General features: G+C 42.4%; 1 protein-coding gene across 2 annotated transcripts in view; it reads right to left on the bottom strand.

Moving 5' to 3' along the window:
• Positions 1–3,679: 3,679 nt before the first annotated feature.
• LOC148368495 (partitioning defective 3 homolog B-like) overlaps positions 3,680–19,755 on the bottom strand; it is a 237,983-nt gene continuing 221,907 nt past the window's right edge. For both annotated transcript variants that reach the window (XM_088330519.1, XM_088330520.1), the window contains exons 23-24: positions 13,664–13,740; positions 3,680–4,134 (exon numbers count right to left, since the gene is read on the bottom strand). In XM_088330519.1, coding sequence (XP_088186645.1) covers positions 3,846–4,134; positions 13,664–13,740 — 366 coding nt within the window. In that variant the 3' untranslated portion in view covers positions 3,680–3,845. The remainder of the gene's footprint in view (positions 4,135–13,663; positions 13,741–19,755) is intronic.

Below are 19,755 nucleotides of genomic sequence, written 5' to 3'. Positions count from 1 at the left end.
AGCGGTTGGCCTGACTCGTTAGCAAGTAGCCGTTAGCATACTTTGTTAGCATGTAGCCGTTAGCATGCAGCCGTTAGCCTGTAGCTATTGGCCTGACTCGTTAGCAAGTTGCTGTTAGCCTGCAGCCGTTAGCTTGTATCCGTTTGCATAACTTGTTAGCATGTGGCTTGGGGAGTAACGGAATACACGGAACGGCAAAAATGATGTCGGCGAGCTGTTTGGATTGATTTTCATTTTGTTTCTGTCGCATTTGATGTTCGTTTTGCCGGAGATCAAAGAGATCAAAGCCAGGAGAGAAAGCTTACCACGTGTTGTGAGTCATTATTTCATTCATATTTAGTTTCTTTTGTCTTTTATTAGCATATTTGGTATTGGAGTCATCCAAAAGTCATTGAAAGTAATCCAGTTAAAGTAACCCTACCCAACCCTGATCTGAGACCTGTCTCCATCCCATAGCTAGCCAGCTGCTCTCTAAATCGCTTTCTTACAATGAAATGATTGGATTTTAGCATAATGACAATGAAACCTTATAACTGTAATTATGTATTTGGTGTTATTATTCGTAGAGCTATCATTGTGACAGGGATAAATGCTAAGTACGCCATTTTTTTTAAAGGTAAGCTTTACTCTTTAAGGGCATTTATTTTTAAATGTATTTTTATTTATTTAGTGCGATGCTACTTAGTATATTTTCACTTGTCAGGCGGTGGGGGTGTATCGGGATTTTTTTTTCCAAGTCAATTTGTAGATTCACCCGGGTCGCCCACACATTATCTTTTACTTACTGTTGCCATGGAAACATGGGGCCCCATCTTTTGCACAGCGGCCCTTTTCTGAGCCGATAGCATCCTTGCGGCAACGCCATTTGTGTAACCATTGTAACTTGGTGGTTAGCATGTAGCTGTTGGCCTGACTCGTTAACAAGTAGCCGTTAGCATACTTTGTTAGCATGTAGCCGTTAGCCTGTAGCTATTGGCCTGACTCGTTAGCAAGTTTCTGTTAGCCTGCAGCTGTTAGCATGTTACCATTAGCCTTTTGCCGTGAGCATGTAACCATTAGCACTTGGTGGTTAGCATGTAGCTGTTGGCCTGACTCGTTAGCAAGTAGCCGTTAGCATACTTTGTTAGCCTGTAGCTGTTTGCCTGACATATGACATTTTGCATGCTAGCTTGATAGCGGTTAGCATGTGACTTTTTCAAAAATATTTAGGTTTAACCGACAGCAGGTCGCAAATTGAACAAATCACCTGAGAAGAAAGGCTTATAAGCAATGTTCCCTGTCATTTCCCAGGGCTACGCTTGAAACAACAGTGAGCGACGGCAATCCCAAGTGTGGCAAATAAGTCATTAGTACAGGGGTGTCAAACTCATTTGAACTCGGGGGCCACACGATAGAACAAACATTCTGTCGGGGGCCGGACTATGAGATTGAAGAGAAAGAAAAAGAGAGATAAAGAAAAAAGAGAAAGAGGGAGGGAAAAGAAGAGAGAGGCCGGGACAAAAAAAGAGAGAAAGGGAGAGAGCGTGAGAAACAAACGATAAAAAGTCGTGAGAGAGGAGGAAAGAAAGGGAGAGGAAGAAAGAAATCCAAAGAGAAATAGAAAGACAGAGGGAGGGAAAAGAAAGTGCAAAGGGTAGGAAGAGAAAAGAGAGAAAAAGAAAAAAAAAGAAGTTAGAGCAAAATAAGTTAAAAAGACACCGAGAGCGAAAGAGACAAAGAGCAACAAAGGAAGAGAAAAATGAGAGACACGGGGAGTGAAAGAGACAGAGACAAAGAATGGGAGAAAAGGGGTGGAAGAGAGAGAGAGAGAGTGAGAGTAAGAGAGAGAGAGACAAAGATGAGAGAGAGAGAGAGAGAGAGAGAGATAGAGAGAGATACAGATAGAGAGAGATGTGGAGAGAGAGAGAGAAAGATGAGAGAGAGATTGAGAGAGAGAGAGATACAGATAGAGAGAGATAGGGAGAGAGAGAGAGAGAGAAATACAAGTACAGTGTCTTTGTTCGAGGCACCAAGTTGAACCAACCTGCAGCTCGTTTTTCTCTTGCTCTTCTCTGAGTGTTGTCTGGCGGGCCGGATTCAATCCCTTAGCGGGCCTGATATGGCCCGCGGGCCGCCTGTTTGACACCTGTGCATTAGTAGTACGATACAGAACTGTATTTAATCTCATTTTTGAGTGGAAGTAGAATGTTAAACGTGAACCTGGAGTGCCAGGGTGTGATTATTTTCCAATGATTATGACGATTCCACGCAAAAACGGTTTGATATCGATCGATACTACTATGTATTTACTTGGATCGGATTGATATCAAACAATTATTATATATTGTAATCATTATATTATCAGATAAATTCCTAATATCAGCCCCCCCTTTTTGTACATTATGAGTTCAAGAGAATATTTAAAACATGAATGCGCAAAAAGAAATGAACCATTTCAAAAGAATTTCCAAGTTTATTAAGGCGTGTATAAAATAAAAGCGTTAAATGGACCGATAAGGCACAGCTCATTTTCATTTTCGGACATTTCAAACCGAATTAGCAACACCACCAAAAATATCGCTTGAAACGGTCATTTGCTGTTAAAACCGTACTCGGAATCCAATATCCAGTTTATGTCCCAACTGTCACAAACTCATGCAAAAAAAATAAAAGCGTATCTTTTTTTCTTAGAAATAACCTTCATTTATAATATCACAGGGATTTAAATATCGTGCTTGTATCCTTGTTCAAAAATCAGACATTTTGGGTTACGATTTCGCGGATTTCAAAAACACACGCTAGCACAGGGGAGTCAAACTCATTTGAACTCGGGGGGCCACACCATAGAACAAACATTCTGTCAGGGGGCCGGACTAGAAAGAGAAAGAAAAAGAGAGATAAAGAAATAAGAGAAAGAGGGAGGGAAAAGGAGAGAAGGCGGGACGAAGAAAGAAAAAGAGAGAGAGGGAGAGAGAGGGAGAAACAGAAGATAACAAGGCGTGAGAGAGAAGGGAAAAGAAAGGGAGAAGTAGAAAGAAATCCAACGAGAAATAGAAAGACAGAAGGAGAGAAAAAGAAAAAGTGCGAAGAATAAGAAGAGAGAAATAGAAAAGAGAGAAAAGGAGAAAAGGAAGTTAGAGCAAAAGAGATTTACAGACAGAGAGAGAGAAAGAGACAAAGAGCAACAAAGGAAGAGAAAAAGAGAGACACAGAGAGTGAAAGAGACAGAGTGGGAGAAAAGGGGTGGAAAAGAAAGAAAGAGAGAGAGTGGGAGAAAAGGGGAGGAAGAGAGAGAGAGGCAGAGAGTGGGAGAAAAGGGGTGGGAGAGAGAGACAGAGAGAGAAAGAGACAGAGAGAGACGGAAAGAGACCAAGAGAGAGAGAGAGACAGAGACAGACAGAGAGCGAGACAGAGAAAGACAAAGAGATAGAGAGAGAGAGAGAGAGAGAGACAGAGAACAAGAGAGAGAGAACAAGAGAGAAAGACAGAGAGAGACAAAGAGATAGAGAAAGAGAGAGAGACAGAGAGAGAGAGAGAACAAGAGAGAGAGAGAGAGAGAGAGACAGAGACAGAGAAAGAGAGAGACAGAGACAGAGAAAGAGAGAGACAGAGAGAGAGAGAGAACAAGAAAAAGAGAGAGAAAGAGAACAAGAGAGAGAGAAAGAGAGAGAGAAAAAGAAATCCAAGTACAGTGTCTTTGTTGGAGGCACCTGGCTTTGGCAACATCAAGTTGACATATTTCAACCTGCAGCTCGTTTTCCTCTCGCGCTTCTCTGAATGTTGTCTCGCGGGCCGGATTCAATCCCTCAGCGGGCCCGATCCGGCCCGCGGGCCACCCGTTTGACACCCGTGCGCTAGCAAATGGTTTAAACGGCACCGACCAGAGGTTTTTTGCGCCTGGAATCGGGCTGCCTCTCGTCCGTATAGCCGTAGCGATCGGGGCTAGCGTAACGGTAGCCGTCCCCCTGCTGTCTTACTGCTTCGTAATGGTGGTGACTTCTGGGGCCGCCCGCGGGGGAGGGCTCCCGGTAGTGCTTTTCGCCACCGGGGGATGACGGGTAGTGACGTTGGTTGTGGTGAACCGACTGACTTTTGTCGTGGTGGTGGGGGGGAGGGTCTCGGTGTGCCGATCGGGAGTAGTCATAGGGGTCCCTCCTGAAAGAGAAACATCAACTAAGTCACGGGGTGTCCAACTCATTTGAACTCGGGGGGCCACACAATGGAACAAACATTCTGTCGGGGGCCGGACGAGTAGATTCAAGAGAAAAAAAAAAGAGAGAAAAATAAATAAAAGAAAGAGGGAGAGAAAAGGAGAGAGGGTGGGACAAAGAAAGAAAAAGAGAGAGAGAGGGAGAAACAAAAGAGAAAATGTCGTGGGAGAGGGGAAACAAAAGGGAGAGGAAGAAAGAAATCCAAAGAGAATTAGAAAGACAAAGGAGAGAAAAGAGAAAAGAAAGCGCGAAGGGTATGAAGAGAGAAAGAGAAAAGAGAGAAAAAGGAAAAATGAAGTTAGAGCAAAAGAAGTTAAAAAGAGAGAAAGAGACTAAGAGGAACAAAGGAAGAGAAAAAGAGGGACACAGAGAGTAAAAGAGACAGAAAGTGGGAGAAAAGGGGTGGAAAAGAAAGAGAGAGAGAGAGAAAGAGAAAGAGAGAGACAGAGACAGAGACAGAGAGAGAGACAGAGACAGAGAGAGAGAGACAGAGAGAGATAGAGAGAGAGAAAGACAGAGACAGAGAACAAGAGACAGAGAGAGAGAAAGAGAGAGACAGAGACAGAGAAAGAGAGAGACAGAGAGAGAGAGAGACAGAGAGAGAGAACAAGAGAGAGAGAGAGAGAACAAGAGAGAGAGAGAGAAAGAGAGAGACAGAGACAGAGAAAGAGAGAGACAGAGAGAGACAGAGAGAGAGAGAGACAGAGAGAGAGAACAAGAGAGAGAGAGAGAGAGAACAAGAGAGAGAGAATGAGAGAGAGAGAGAGACAGATAAAGAGAGAGACAGAGACAGAACAAGAGACAGAGACAGAGACAGAGAGAGAGAGAGAGAGACAGCGAAAGAGAGAGACAGAGAGAGAGAGAGAACAAGAGACAGAAACAGAGAGAGAGAACAAGAGAGAGAGAGAGAGAGACAGAGAGAGACAGAGACAGAGAACAAGAGACAGAAACAGAGAGAGAGAACAAGAGAGAGAGAGAGACAGACAGAGAAAGAGAGAGACAGAGACAGAGACAGAGACAGAGAGAGAGAACAGGAGAGAGAGAGAGAGAGAGAGAGAGAGAGACAGAGAGAGACAGAAACAGAGAGAGAGAACAAGAGAGAGAGAGAGAGAGAGAGAGAGACATAGATAGATGCAGCTTAGAGGGAACCTTGGTGTAGAGTAACGCCAACGCTCGCTGTTGGCATGGAACCAAAGCATCTCCCTTACGGAGTTTGACTCTGCACCTGTCGGGCGGGCAATTAGAATTCCTCACTCAGCACAGATTAGGCGGCCATTTAGGCTGAGCTCTTCCTTCCCCGGCAGGATATTCCTGGCATTCGAGAATGCGTGCCTGAGGTTTGACCACCCAAATAGAGCGCTACGTGCAGGTGGTCTCCAAAACTAACAACGGCGCTTTGTCAGCGCGGGTCAAACGGCACATGCTCCGCTGAGACGCCAAGAATGCTGACGCCACGGGACCTAAAAACCCAATTGAATGAAATGGCGTAGTAAAAGGGGGGGAACCAAATATAGTTGAGTATGGATTTACAGGGTTTGTACCTCTTTTTCACAGCCGGTTTCAAGCACTTTTCAATTTTTCCAGTACCTTGAAAGGAAAAAAATCCAGCACCCATCAAAAGAACTTTTTTGTTGACTAAAAAATTGTTGCCATCTTGCTGCAAGCACATACTTGGTGCTATTCTGAGATGTTTCTATCTATTTTGGTGTCAAAACTGACATGAATTCTGCCATTATCGAGACTACCGTGTATTTACTTAAATCAGATCGATGTTAGCTTCTGTCACGGTTGCCAGGGCGCCCTATAGGCCCCGCCCCTGGGCGCCAGCTGCAGCTTGTTGACGGATTGGCTCCCTGTCAGTATTTAAACTCTGTCTTGTCAGTCCGTCTGCGAATCTCCGTTTTTAAACAGCAAGTCCTTTTTCGCCTGTGCTGTGATTTTGCTCCCGTTTGTTCTGGACCACGTCTGCTCTCCCGTCCCGAAATACGACCTGTTTCGATCTCCACCACGTCTGTTCTCCCGTCCCGAATAACGACCCATTTTCTTAGTTTATGATTTAAGAAAATAAATCTGACTTTGTGGCAGTAGCTCAGGAGGTTGAGCGCTCGTCTTGGGATCAAGGGATCCCAGTTTGAATCCCGGCTGGTCCGTGTTACATGTCGAAGTGTCCTTGGGTAAGACACTGAACCCCTAATACCCCCAATAAGCAGGTTAGCGCCTTACATGGCTGCAAGGCCGCTATTGGGAAATGTGGAGCACATTGTAAAGCACTTTGGGAAGTCGTTTCATGTCAGTATTTAAACTCTGTCCTGTCAGTCCCCTTTTGTCAGTCTGTCTGCGAATCTCCGTTTTTACACGACAAGCCCTTTTTCACCTGTCCTGTGTTTTTGCTCCTGTTTTTCTCCCGCTACGATCTGTTTGTTCTCGACCACGTCTGCTCCCTTGTCCCGAATTACGACCCGTTTTGATCTCGACCACGTCTGTTCTCCCGCCCCGAATAGCGACCCATTTTCTGATATCGACCACGTTTTTGCTCTTCCATCCTGGTTACTGACCCGTTTTTTTCCGTTCCCGACACCGCCATCGCTCGCCACGAAAGTCCCACTTCCGGGTCCGAGCAACCTACTCTCTGCGACCAGCGATCTCCAGATCCTGTGTGCAATCCTTTTCTTTCTTCCCAATAAAACTGTGAGAAACGTTACGCGATTGGGTTCTGTTTCAGTTCTGTTCCTGACATACATAGTATAAATTCCTTGTATCAGGCCCCCTTTTTGTACAGTATTAGTTCATAGTACTTTATGTAGGAAAAGCAGAATTTTTATTTTTGAATTGAACAATTATAAACAAATAGAGGCAGCACGGCGGTACAGTGGAGTTTGCATATTCTCCCCGTGCTTGCTTGGGTTTTCTCCCACATTCCAAAAACATGCATGTCAGGTTCTTTGGCTGGTGTAAATTGTCCCTAGGTGGGAATTGTCCGTCCCTGTTGGCCCTGCGACTGGCTGGCAACCAGTTCAGGGTGTCCCCTGCCCACTGCCCGATGATTTCTGGGATGGGCTCCAGCACCCCCGTGACCCTATTGAGGACAAGCGGTGCAGATAATGGATGGACAGTGAAGGATTTTATACATTTTACTATAAAGGATTTTATACAAGTTACATTTATCGAATGCAATGAAGATTTTTCACAAAGGAGGCTTAAGTTCAATGACCGTTCACGCTGTTCCGAATGCGAATGTTTTGTTTAGTTCTGTTGATAACAGGACTCGGACGGAGAAGGCCGAGACGCAGGAGGCCTGGCACTGATTTGATAATCGCTTGGGGTCCAGACATCGAGGAGACGAGGTGGAGTCCACGTGGGGAGTCCCTGGCCCCCCCATGGGAGGAGCCGACACGCCAGCTTGGGAGAGAGACGTGGGTGGAGAGAAGAATTTGAGAAGATCGGAGAACGAGAGGGACGATCGAGAAAAAAGGCTCGGCGAAAGCTAGAGCGACAATAATTCGGATCTCCACTCAAGTTCCCCTCGCCATTGCCGAAATGTATCCCCCTTTGCTTCTTTTAGAACACAAAGTCAAACAGGCGGCCCGCGGGCCGGATCAGGCCCGCTAAGGGATTGAATCTGGCCCGCAACACAACGCTGAGGGAAGCACAAGAGGAAAACGAGCTGCAGGATGAAATATGTCTACTTGATATTGCCTCTCACAAAGACGCTGTAGTTGTTTGTTTATCTCTCTCCCTTTCTCGCGCTCTCTCTCATTTTCTTTCTCGTTCTCTCACTCTCTCTCTCTCTCTCTTTTCCTCTCACACACTCTTTCTTTGTTTCTCTTTCTCTCTCTTTGTGTCTTTTTACCTTCTTTTACTTCCTTTTCTTTTTTTCCTTTTCTCTCTCTTTGCTCTTTCTCTCGCTTTCACCTTCTCTCTTTCTACCCTTCTATCTTTTTCTTCTTTTTTCTCTCCTTCTCGCTTTCTTGCTTTCAATTTCTCTTTGGATTTTATTCTTTCTCTCTCTTTCTTTCCCCCTCTCCCACTATTTCTCTTTATATTTCTTTAGATTCTCGCGTTCTCTCTCTCTCACTTTCTTTGTTTGTCTTTGTCTCTCTCTCTCTCTCTGTCTTTTTACCTTTTACTTTCTCTTCTTTTTTTCCTTTTTCTCTTTTCTCTCTCGCTTTCTCCTTCTCTCTTTCTACCCTTCTATCTTTTTCTTCTTTTTTCTCTCCTCGCTTTCTTGCTTTCAATTTCTCTTTGGATTTCATTCTTTCTCTCTCTTTCTTTCCCCCTCTCCCACTATTTCTCTTTATATTTCTTTAGATTCTTGCGTTCTCTCTCTCTCTCTCACTTTCTTTGTTTGTCTTTGTCTCTCTCTCTCTCTCTCTGTCTTTTTAGCTTCTTTTACTTTCTCTTCTTTTTTTCCTTTTCTCTCTTTTCTCTCTCGCTTTCTCCTTCTCTCTTTTTCTTCTTTTTTCTCTCCTTCTCGCTTTCTTGCTTTCAATTTCTCTTTGGATTTCATTCTTTCTCTCTCTTTCTTTCCCCCTCTCCCACTATTTCTCTTTATATTTCTTTAGATTCTTGCGTTCTCTCTCTCTCTCTCTCTCTCTCACTTTCTTTGTTTGTCTTTGTCTCTCTCTCTCTCTCTCTGTCTTTTTAGCTTCTTTTACTTTCTCTTCTTTTTTTCCTTTTCTCTCTTTTCTCTCTCGCTTTCTCCTTCTCTCTTTCTACCCTTCTATCTTTTTCTTCTCTTTTCTTCTCTCTCCACTATTTTTCTTTTTATCTCTTGTTTCTAGCGTTCTCTCCCCCTCTCTCTCTCTCTCTCTTTCTTTGTTTCTCTTTGTCTCTATCTCTTTGTGTATTTTTACCTTCTACTTTCTCTTCTTTTTTTTTTCTCTCTCTCTCTCTTGCTTTCTCCTTCTCTCTTTCTACCCTTTTATCTTTTTCTTCTCTTTTTTTCTCCTCTTTCTTGCTATCAATTTCTCTTTGGATTTCTTTCTTTCTCTCTTTCTTTCCCCCTCTCCCACTATTTCTCTTTTTATCTCTTTTGTTTCTCGTGTTCTCTCTCTCTCTCCCTCTCCTTTTCTCCCTTTATCTCTGTCCTCTCTGTCACCCTCTCTCTTTTTCTTATTTCTTTCTCTCTTTTTCTTTCTCTCTAATCTACTAGTCCGGCCCCCGAGAGAATGTTTATTCCATCGTGTGGCCCCCGAGTTAAAAGGATTTTGACACCCCTGTTTTAGAAGCAGGAACGTGTTTATGTTTTCAGTCCGTCCTAGAGTTAGGGTACGGAGTTTGCATGCGGGCGGAGGTCGTACTTGGGCCATTGAATTTGGAGTAGAGACACCAGATTAGTGTTAATGACGGAAACAGATGGATTTCTCCGTCCCCCCGATACGGAAAAGGTCGACTTGCTGCTGCGGCTCGTGTCACGTTTCCTTGAGGCTTGACGCTTCATATCCAGTTGGCCACATGTCTGCAATATTCTACTCACTTCTATTTAGGCTCAAGAGGAGTTTGGGCCTTTTACAGGCACAACTTCCTGAATACCGCACTGTTAAATGTGAAACTGGAGTGCCACGTCCAATTTCCTTGGGTAGGGTGACTTGAACTGGATTACTTTCAATGACTTTTGGATGACTCCAATAACAAATATGCTCATAAAACTAAATAGGAATCAAATGATGACTCACAACACGCGGTAAGCTTTCTCTCCTGGCTTTGATGTCTTTGATCTCCGGCAAAACGAACATCAAATGCCACAGAAACAAAATGAAAATCAATCCAAACATCATTTTTGCCGTTCCATGTATTCCGTTACTCCCCAAGCCACATGCTAACAAGTTATGCAAACGGATACAAGCTAACGGCTGCAGGCTAACAGCAACTTGCTAACGAGTCAGGCCAAAAGCTACAGGCTAACGGCTACTTGCTAACGAGTCAGGCCAACAGCTACAGGCTAACGGCTGCATGCTAACGGCTACATGCTAACAAAGTATGCTAACGGCTACTTGCTAACGAGTCAGGCCAACAGCTACATGCTAACCACCAAGTGCTAATGGTTACATGCTCACGGCAAAAGGCTAACGGTAACATGCTAAAAGCTGCAGGCTAACAGAAACTTGCTAACGAGTCAGGCCAATAGCTACAGGCTAATGGCTGCATGCTAACAGCTGCATGCTATCAGCTGCATGCTAACAGGGTTGGGTAGGGTTACTTGAACTGGATTACTTTCAATGACTTTTGGATTACTCCAATACCAAATATGCTCATAAAAGACAAAAGAAACTCAATATGAATAAAATGATGACTCACAACACGTGGTAAGCTTTCTCTCCTGGCTTTGATCTCTTTGATCTCCGACAAAACATAAAATGCGTTCCATGTATTCCGTTACTCCCCAAGCCTGCACAAAATGGAGTCATTTGATTCATATTTACTTTCTTTTGTCTTTTATTAGCATATTTTGCTCTCCCTCCCTTTTTTTTCTTTTCTCTTTCTTTTCTCTCTCACTCTTGCATCGACCTCCTCTTTCTCCCCTTCTATCTCTCCCACTCTCTTTTTCTATTTCTGTTTGAATTTCTGTCTCTCTTTTTTTGCCCCCTCTCTCACTATTTCTCTTTTTATCACTTTTGTTGAACATTCTCGGTGTCTCGCTCTCCCTTATCCTCCCTTTCTTTCTTTGTCCCACCCTCTCTCTCGTTCTCTCTCTCTCTTTCTAGTCTTTCTTTCTTTTTTTTGTTGTTTCTTTTTTCTTTCTCTCTATATTTTCTTGTCATTCTTCCTTTTTTTCTTTCTTTCTTTCTTTCTTTCTTTCTCTCCATCTTTTCTTGTCATTCTTCCTTTTTTTCTTTCTTTCTTTCTCTCCATCTTTTCTCGTCATTCTTCCTTTTTTTCTTTCTTGTCATTCTTCCTTTTTTTCTTTCTTTCTTTCTCTCCATCTTTTCTCGTCATTCTTCCTTTTTTTCTTTCTTTCTTTCTCTCCATCTTTTCTTGTCATTCTTCCTTTTTTTCTTTCTTTCTTTCTTTCCATCTTTTCTTCTCATTCTTCCTTTTTTCTTTCTTTCTTTCCTTCTCTCCATCTTTTCTTTTCATTCTTCCTTTTTTTCTTTCTTTCTTTCTTTCCATCTTTTCTTCTCATTTTTCCTTTTTTTCTTTCTTTTTTTCTTTCTCTCCATCTTTTCTTTTCATTCTTCCTTTTCTTTTTTTCTTTCTTTCTCTCCATCTTTCCTTTTCATTCTTCCTTTTTTCTTTCTTTCTTTCTGTCTCTTTTTTTCCTTCCTTCCTTTCTCTTTCTTTCTCTTTCTTTTGACTTTTCTTTATTTCTTTTGACCTTTCTTTCTTTTGACCTTTCTTTCTTTCTTTCTTTCTCTTTCTTTCTTTCTTTCTCTTTCTTTCGCTTTCTTTCTTCCTGTCCATCTCTTTTTTTTCCATTCTTCCTACCTCATTAGTCCGGCCCACGACAGAATGTTTGTTCGATGGTGTGGCCCCCCCTGAGTTCAAATGAGTTTGACACCCCTGGGTTAAACTATCCCAAGCCATCAGATCAAAGTTTGAATCGTTCCCCCTCTCACTGCCCGACGACGTTCCTCTCGGTTCCCTCCCCGCTCCCGGCTATACGAGACGGCCCAATAAGCCGTGAAATGACTTTCCTGTCTCCTCCGCATTCCCCTCTCGTCCCTCGTCCCCGTGACACTCGTGTGAAACCTTCTAGGGAGAAGTGACGAGCGCCACGTATTTACATTCCTAATTTGACGGGAGAGCGGCTAAACAAACAGAGGGAGGCGACGCAGACTCGCTCGATCCTCCTCTGGCATAAGCTTCCCGCCCCCGCTTTGCTCTCCGGGGAACCCATCGGTCCTATTCCTGGGATGAGTAGACGCTCCCGAGGCAAACGCTCCAGATTCAATTATGAGCTATGTCGGGAATTCAATTGTTCAAATTGTTCCAACGAGTTATCCGACTCCGTTAACCAAACACAACCTACATTCACCTAACAATGCATGCTCATTTCTTTCTGGGATATTTATGTCACGGAAGGTTACCCAAGAATCTAGATAGATAGATGTCTAGATAGATAGATGTCTAGATAGATAGATGGATAGATGTCTAGATATATATATATATATATATATATATATATATATATATATATAGATAGATGTCTAGATAGATAGATAGATAGATAGATGTCTAGATAGATAGATAGATAGATGTCTAGATAGATAGATATATAGATAGATGTCTAGATAGATAGATATATAGATAGATGTCTAGATAGATATATAGATAGATAGATGTCTAGATAGATATATAGATAGATAGATGTCTAGATAGATATATAGATAGATAGATGTCTAGATAGATATATAGATGTCTAGATAGATATATAGATACATAGATAGATGTCTAGATAGATAGATATATAGATACATAGATAGATGTCTAGATAGATAGATATATAGATACATAGATAGAGTTCTAGATAGATAGATGTCTAGATAGATAGATGTCTAGATAGATGTCTAGATAGATGTCTAGATAGATAGATAGATGTCTAGATAGATAGATAGATGTCTAGGTAGATAGATAGATGTCTAGATAGATAGATAGATGTCTAGATAGATAGATAGATGTCTAGATAGATAGATAGATAGATAGATGTCTAGATAGATAGATAGATGTCTAGATGTCTAGATAGATAGATATATAGATAGATAGACAGATAGATGTCTAGAGAGATAGATGGAGATCGAGAGATAGAGAGATAGATAGATAGATAGATAGATACTTTATTCATCCCCGCAGGGAAATTCAGATTTCCAGCAGCATCCCTGAGCTGAGAACAATACAATAATAAAGCAAAAAGAATACAATATAGAAATACCCAGTGTGACGTGCAAATGCCCACTGGACAAGAATAGCCGGCGTTTCCACACGGGGGCAGATTTCATTTCTTAAATAATTCAACTAAGTGAACGCCATCGAATTAGCCGAGTTATAGTGTCGCTTGAGTTTCTCTCAAGCCCCCTCTCTGGATCTTCTGCCTTTTTTGCTCTTCCCACGTTTTTTCTGCTAGCTGGTGTACCGGCTCCACCCATGGGCATGCCAGGAAAACCCCCACGCGGGGTCCACTTCCTCGCCTCGATGTCTGGAGAAACTCAAAACAGGAGAGCGTTTCCACGTCATCCTTGTTCTCCAAACCTCGCCTGCCTTCCTGTTATCAAAATTCCCCAGCCGAAACATTCCGAATTTGGATCAGCGTGACCTGTCATTGAACTTCAGCCTACCCGGTGAAAATCTTCATTGCACTCCATAAATGTAACTTGTATTTAATCATATAAAATCCTTTATAGTAAAATGTATAAAATCCTTCAGCTACGAAGAGGATTATCTAGGGATGTGTACGTCTGTGTGTGCAATTTGTTGAAATGGCAGGGGTCGAGATCCTCCCGTTTTCTTTATCACCTGCATCAAGAAGGAAATCTTACCTAGCGTGTGTGTGGTGTGGCCGATCCAATTCTTCGTAAAGGTGGGATGGGCGGGATTCATCACCCCTTGGCACCGCCTGAATGGGATCAGAATAGAAAGCTGGTTATCCTCTAATTCACGGGTCGGCAACCTACGGCACAGGGTTAACCAGTGGCACTTGAGTGAACGGCAAAGTAATAATTATTTTTTTTTTTAAATGCGCATTTTACCTGAAATTTAGACATTTTCATCGCGAGCGTGTGTCTTTGAACCCTCCCACAGAAACACCGGCGCGCGATAAACGAACAAATCACGACAACCGAATCATGACGGCTCCTTGAGCGGAAAAATCTCGTTCGAATGGGGCTTTGTGCAAAAAATGACCGTGCTGTTTGTGCATTATGCCTCGCGGGTCAAGTGTTAAACGTCATCACGAGACGAAATATGAACATGAATTCAAGGACGAGTCTGAAAATGAAAAAATCCTCCCGCCCCCGCGTGAACGCGCATTCTGCTGCGATCCGACAAAAGCATTCTATATAATAAGTTTATTAAAACAATAAAGCGAGCTACTTAAAACAATTAAGCGATCGTAGTCTATATAACGCATTTATTAAAACAATAAAGGGCGATCGTATTCTACAAAATGCGGTTGCAAAAGTCACCAACTCCGGAGACCAATCAACGAACGCTATAATATCCACGATTACAACTACCGTTAATTCCGGACTATAAGCCGCTACTTTTTTCCCAAACTTTCAATCCTGCGGCTTATTCAGTGATGCGGCCAATTTATGTCATTTTTCTAACGGCCGCCAGCGGCGCTCGAGTACATAAGGTAAGATTTAGACCGGTGGAATAAATGCGCCGAGGAAGACTGCAACTTCTTGGCTTGTGCATAAATTAAATTAGCGTAAACATACCCTCATCATGCAAAATGCAAAAAGAAAGGCACATGACGCAGCTTTCATATGACAAAGTTTCTTTCCGACACTGAGGAAGACGACTTTGATGGCTTCAGTTCTAAGGAGGAAGATGAGGACGGTTTACCGTGATTTTTACAAGTGCGGTATGTTTTTTTTTACTAGACCCGTTTACTGTATTGCGAGCGTGTTGCTACCATTAACTGCTCTGTCACGGGCACTGTTTGGGATGAAAGTTATATTATTATTATTAAAGCTTTGAAAACTCTCGGTGTGCCGTCGTTCTTTGTAAATATGTGTAACCCATGTATAATATGTATTTGCAACTGTATATTTTTGTAATGTATTTATTTTAGACACTTATTCTGATATGTTTTGCACGGGCAAATGAAAAAGAAGGGGCGGAACAAACGCGGGCTGACGGGAAGTGGGGTAAAGGTGAGGAACAGACAGACCTGTTTGTGGACGCGGCCGACAATAGTGGACATATATTTTTCCCACCCTTACCTTTGGAAATATACACTTTTTTCCCTGGATTACTTTCAACGGGACCCGGACTCTGCAGGTCTGCATCAAACTTTAAGTCCCGGTATCATTTTCTGTTCATGTTGCCAGCTGTGATTTTTGGACTGTGTACTTTAATGATAGACATTTAGTTTCAATGGCGGGACTTGAAGTCGGGTTAATTTTGTGTTTGTGTTACATTTTTTAATGTGGGCGCACGCGGCTTATATACAGGTGCGGCTTGTGTAAGTACAAAATCGATTTTCCTCTTAAAATGTGGTGGGTGCGGCTTATAATCAGGTGCGCCCTATCATCCGGAATTTAAGGTAATGGTACACAAATAGCCTTTATTTGATGTACTATAATAGCCATATGTAATGGATTTTACTGTGAATGAAACCCCAGTTGCCTTGGATCCCGCGGTGTAAACAAATCGTTTTTTTTTTGTTTTTTGTTTTTTTCATTTAAAATCGGATTTCCCTGCCTATACTGTTTGCAAAGTAAACCTATTATGCTTTTTTTGGTTTTGGGATCCAACGACAGAGGAATACCTCCACTTTGTGATGTGTTACTGAATAGGTATTCGACAAATCCTTTTTTTCATCACTACTATTATTACCGTATTTTCCGCACTATAAGGCGCACCTAAAAGCCTTTATTTTTTCAAAAGCTGACCATGCGCCTTATAATACAGTGCGCCTTATATATGGATCAATATTAAGTCGCAAAGTCTTGCAACTAAGGCAAGCAGCCGCCGACTCGATTTTTCCCCGAAGGCCAAGTAGTACGCGTGTATGCTGGGATTTATTTACCGGCGTTTCATTGGCTAACCAATGTGTCAATCATCATTTGAATGGATCACTATTGGCTAAAGTTATTCGGAGGTCAAGGGGCGGATCCTTTTTATCATTTACAGGCTGGCATTGGCTTAAACGGCAAAACAAGGCCTGCAATTGGCCGAAAAAGATGAATGTGTATAGCACGTGGTTGACGGCATACAGAAAGCATTTTTTACTATACTGTATTTGTAAATATTTTATGCCCCTGGATTTACTACACTCACGGATATAAGAGGACCTTGGCTGCACATTATTATGAACACGACTTTGGTGAGCTGCTCCGGCTATATATTATCCCTGTATCTTGTTTCAGACTGAACTCGATGTTTCTATGATAAGCGGTGCAGATAATGGATGGAATGGAGTGTCTATTTTTAAATTCAACTCAATTCCAAGTGTTTATTGTCATACATACAGTAAAGTTGCGAGCGAGAAAGAAAATAGAAACTAAGGAATGGTTGGCATTTCTTGAATCCCAAGACTTTAACCTTCCGAATGATATTTGGAACGATGCATTTGAGTGACATCGTACGGACACAGCATCCGGACACGTATTTGCGTCTTTGCAAGCTTTGGGAATGTTAAGGGGGTAAGAAGTTGGACTGAACCATCTGACTGTTTTGTCCACGTTCCCATTGTAGCGCCTTATAATCCGGTGCGCCTTATAGTGCGGAAAATAGGGTATTATTAATAATAGTAATATTATGAGAAACGTTCTGAAGCTCTTCAAAATCACCGTGCTGACATATTTATGTCACGGAAGGTTACCCAAAAAGTCACAAGTCAATATCTCAAACATTTTAGCAGGGGAGTCCGATTTTGGCAGGTGAAATGCACACAAACACACAAAACATGAGATTTTAACGCCAAACCAGCAGAAACAAAAACCAGGTTTTTGTAGTGTTTTAATTTCTGATACAATGTCTTTTGCACCACCATCCATTTTAACTTGATTGATTACCAAAGAATATGACTTTGGTTTTATTTCAATTTCAAGATCATTTAATTATATCCATCCATACTTTTAGATTAATTAATTCACAATTAATGCAGGTTACCAAATCAATATAGTGATCATTTGAATAGAAACTGTTAGTGTCGTCCGCAAATATTACTAATTTTAATCGTTTTGAAACGTTAAAAATATCATTAATATATAAATTAAATAACTGTGGACCCAGGATAGAACCCTGTGGTACTCCACGACAAGTATTCAGATGGATGGATGGATATTGTCACGAGGAGACCGGACCAGAACGGAGGCAGGAGGCAGGAAGGGAGAACTCAATTGCGTTGACGATCAAAACTATTTTTTAAGGAAATAAAAGTCGTCCAAAACTCAGGGACAAAACAGATCCAAAACAGGCTTTTACTCAAAACTTGAAAACACAGGTTTCCTCCGAAACAAACAAACCAGGACAGAGCAAAACAGAAAGGGAAATGCAGACAGAAAATGCAATGAGCCAGCACCCGCAAAACCCAAAACCCCCCTTAAGCAGCAATCGCGCAAATTAGGCGATCTGCTTCAGCTGTTGCCCAGGGGGCGGGGCCAGCCGGTTGCCACGGCGACCATGCCGGACACGACAGATATAAACAAGTAGAATGTGTCCGATGCTTGCTTTCCAGCTTAATTTATTGTCTATGATGATAAAACCGTGCACCGTGGTGAACATGTATGCTAGTGTTTTTTAAAAAAATAGCCTTTATGAAAAAAAACAACAACTAAAAGGCAACAGAGAGGAGAAACATTAAATCCTATTGTGGTTCATATTTGTGTTTTCACACCGCCTCGTTAAAAAACGCCTCTCTCAATCGCAGTGAGATGCTTCTTTTACGCCCGTGCGCAAAATGGCAACAAATCCCAGCATGCACAATGGGTGGGTTTACAAGTGTAGAGAACAGAGGGATCGGAAAAGTTTGGTGAGTGAAAAAGCACCACCTCACAATGGCAACACAGGACCATTGCCTGCTTTTCAATTTGATCTACCGCAGGGGTAGGGAACCTATGGCTCTGGAGCCATATATGGCTCTTTTCATGAGTACGTATGGCTCCGAAATAAAACGGAACTGTCGCACATCTCTCTGTGGCCTTCCAAAGTCAAGCGATCTCATCCCGATTTTGCTCCGTATAAAGCCGAAGCAACTTTATGCAGAAGTTCGATAAGAAACCATTTCAACTGATAAATGAAAACGCTGACTTTGATTGGGTGAGCAGTACAGGTGGGCGGATCCCTGCTCTCTCTCTCTCTCTCTCTCTCGCTCGCTCAGTGCAGTCTACACCCAAAGTGAATATGACGATATGCTTATCGTTTGCAGTATTTTGTGACATTTTCACAAAAGAACTTTGCATGCACCTGGTTTTGAAACCGTTAATTTCATGGAAAAAAATGACCTCGACAAGGAAATCATCAAATGACACACAGTGAAATCAAATGTGCTGAAGAACTAGCTTTTGTCTAGCGCACAGGTGTCAAATTCATTTTAACTCGGGGGCCACACGATAGAACAAACATTATGTCGGGGGCCGGACTAGTAGACTATTAAGAGAGATAAAGAAATAAGAGAAAGAGGGAGGGAAAAGGAGAGAGGGCGGGACAAAGAAAGAAAAAGAGAGAGAGGGAGAGAGCATGAGAAACAAAAGAGATAAAAAGTCCTGAGAGAGGGGGAAAAAATAGAGAGGAATAAAGAAATCCAAAGAGAAATAGAAAGACAGAAGGGGAGAAAAGAGAAAAGAGAGCGCGAAGGGTAGGAAGAGAGAAAGATAAAAGAGAGAAAAGGAAGAAAGAGCAAAAGAAGTTAAAAAGACACAGAAAGAGAAAGAAACAAGGAGCAACAAAGGAAGAGAAAAAGAGAGAGAGCGTGAAAGAGACAGAGTAGGAGAAAAGGGGTGGAAGAGAGAGAGAGAGAGAGAGAGAGAGAGAGAGAGAGAGAGAGAGAGAGAGAGAGAGAGAGAGAGAGAGAGAGAGAGAGAGAGAGAGAGAGAGAGTGCGAGAGAGAGTGCGAGAGGGATACAAACAAACAAGTACAGTGTCTTTGCGAGAGGCACCTGCCTTTGGCATTCTTTTTCTCTTGCGCTTCTCTGAGTGTTGTCTCGCGGGCCGGATTCAATCCCTTAGCGGGCCTGATCTGGCCCGCGGGCCGCCTGATTGACACCGGTGGTCTAGAGAGTGTGTTTGGCGTTTTTTTTTTTCAATTTTGTCTGAAAATATATGATGTGGCTCTCTCAATTTCTTTTGAAAACATTTTTTTCTTTTATGGCTCAAAATGGTTCCTGACCCCTGATCAACCGTATTATCCGGACTATAAGTCTCAGGACTGTAGAAAAATGCAGAATCGAGAAGGAAAACCTGTACGACCTTGATGCTCAATTCAGACTTTTGGGTGAAATCCGATGTTTTTGTGAAATTGTTCACATATCCAACTCAATGCGACTTATATGCAATCTCCTGTGACTTCTATGTGTCTTCTGTGTGAACGCCACCATGAGAGAACACATGATTTACACGCAATGCACTCATGTTTGCGGAAGTACTCATGGAGTCCGTCAACGAACCTCTTACCCGCAAGACATGGGTTTTGACTGTCCGGTTTCCTGCCTGAGTTTCCGGTCCGGTATCGTTCCCGTCTATTTTTGTCCTGTTTATCATTCTCTCCAATATTTGTTCCTGTCTAGTTTTTCCTGTTTAATTTCAATATCCTGTTTCCTTATCAATTCTGTCATTCCACGCCTGACTGCTGCCTAACGTGCATATTCCGTAAGATAAAAGCCTTGTGTGAGAAACGTCATGCATTTGGGTTCTCGTCCCGTTCCGGTTCATGACACATGTTCTTAACTCTTAATATGTT

The sequence above is a fragment of the Urocampus carinirostris genome, chromosome 3, assembly GCF_059441175.1.
Source record: "Urocampus carinirostris isolate Australia breed hairy pipefish chromosome 3, RoL_Ucar_1.0, whole genome shotgun sequence".
In the NCBI taxonomy this organism is placed as follows: domain Eukaryota; kingdom Metazoa; phylum Chordata; class Actinopteri; order Syngnathiformes; family Syngnathidae; genus Urocampus; species Urocampus carinirostris.
This window is presented reverse-complemented; position numbering and strand designations above follow the sequence as displayed.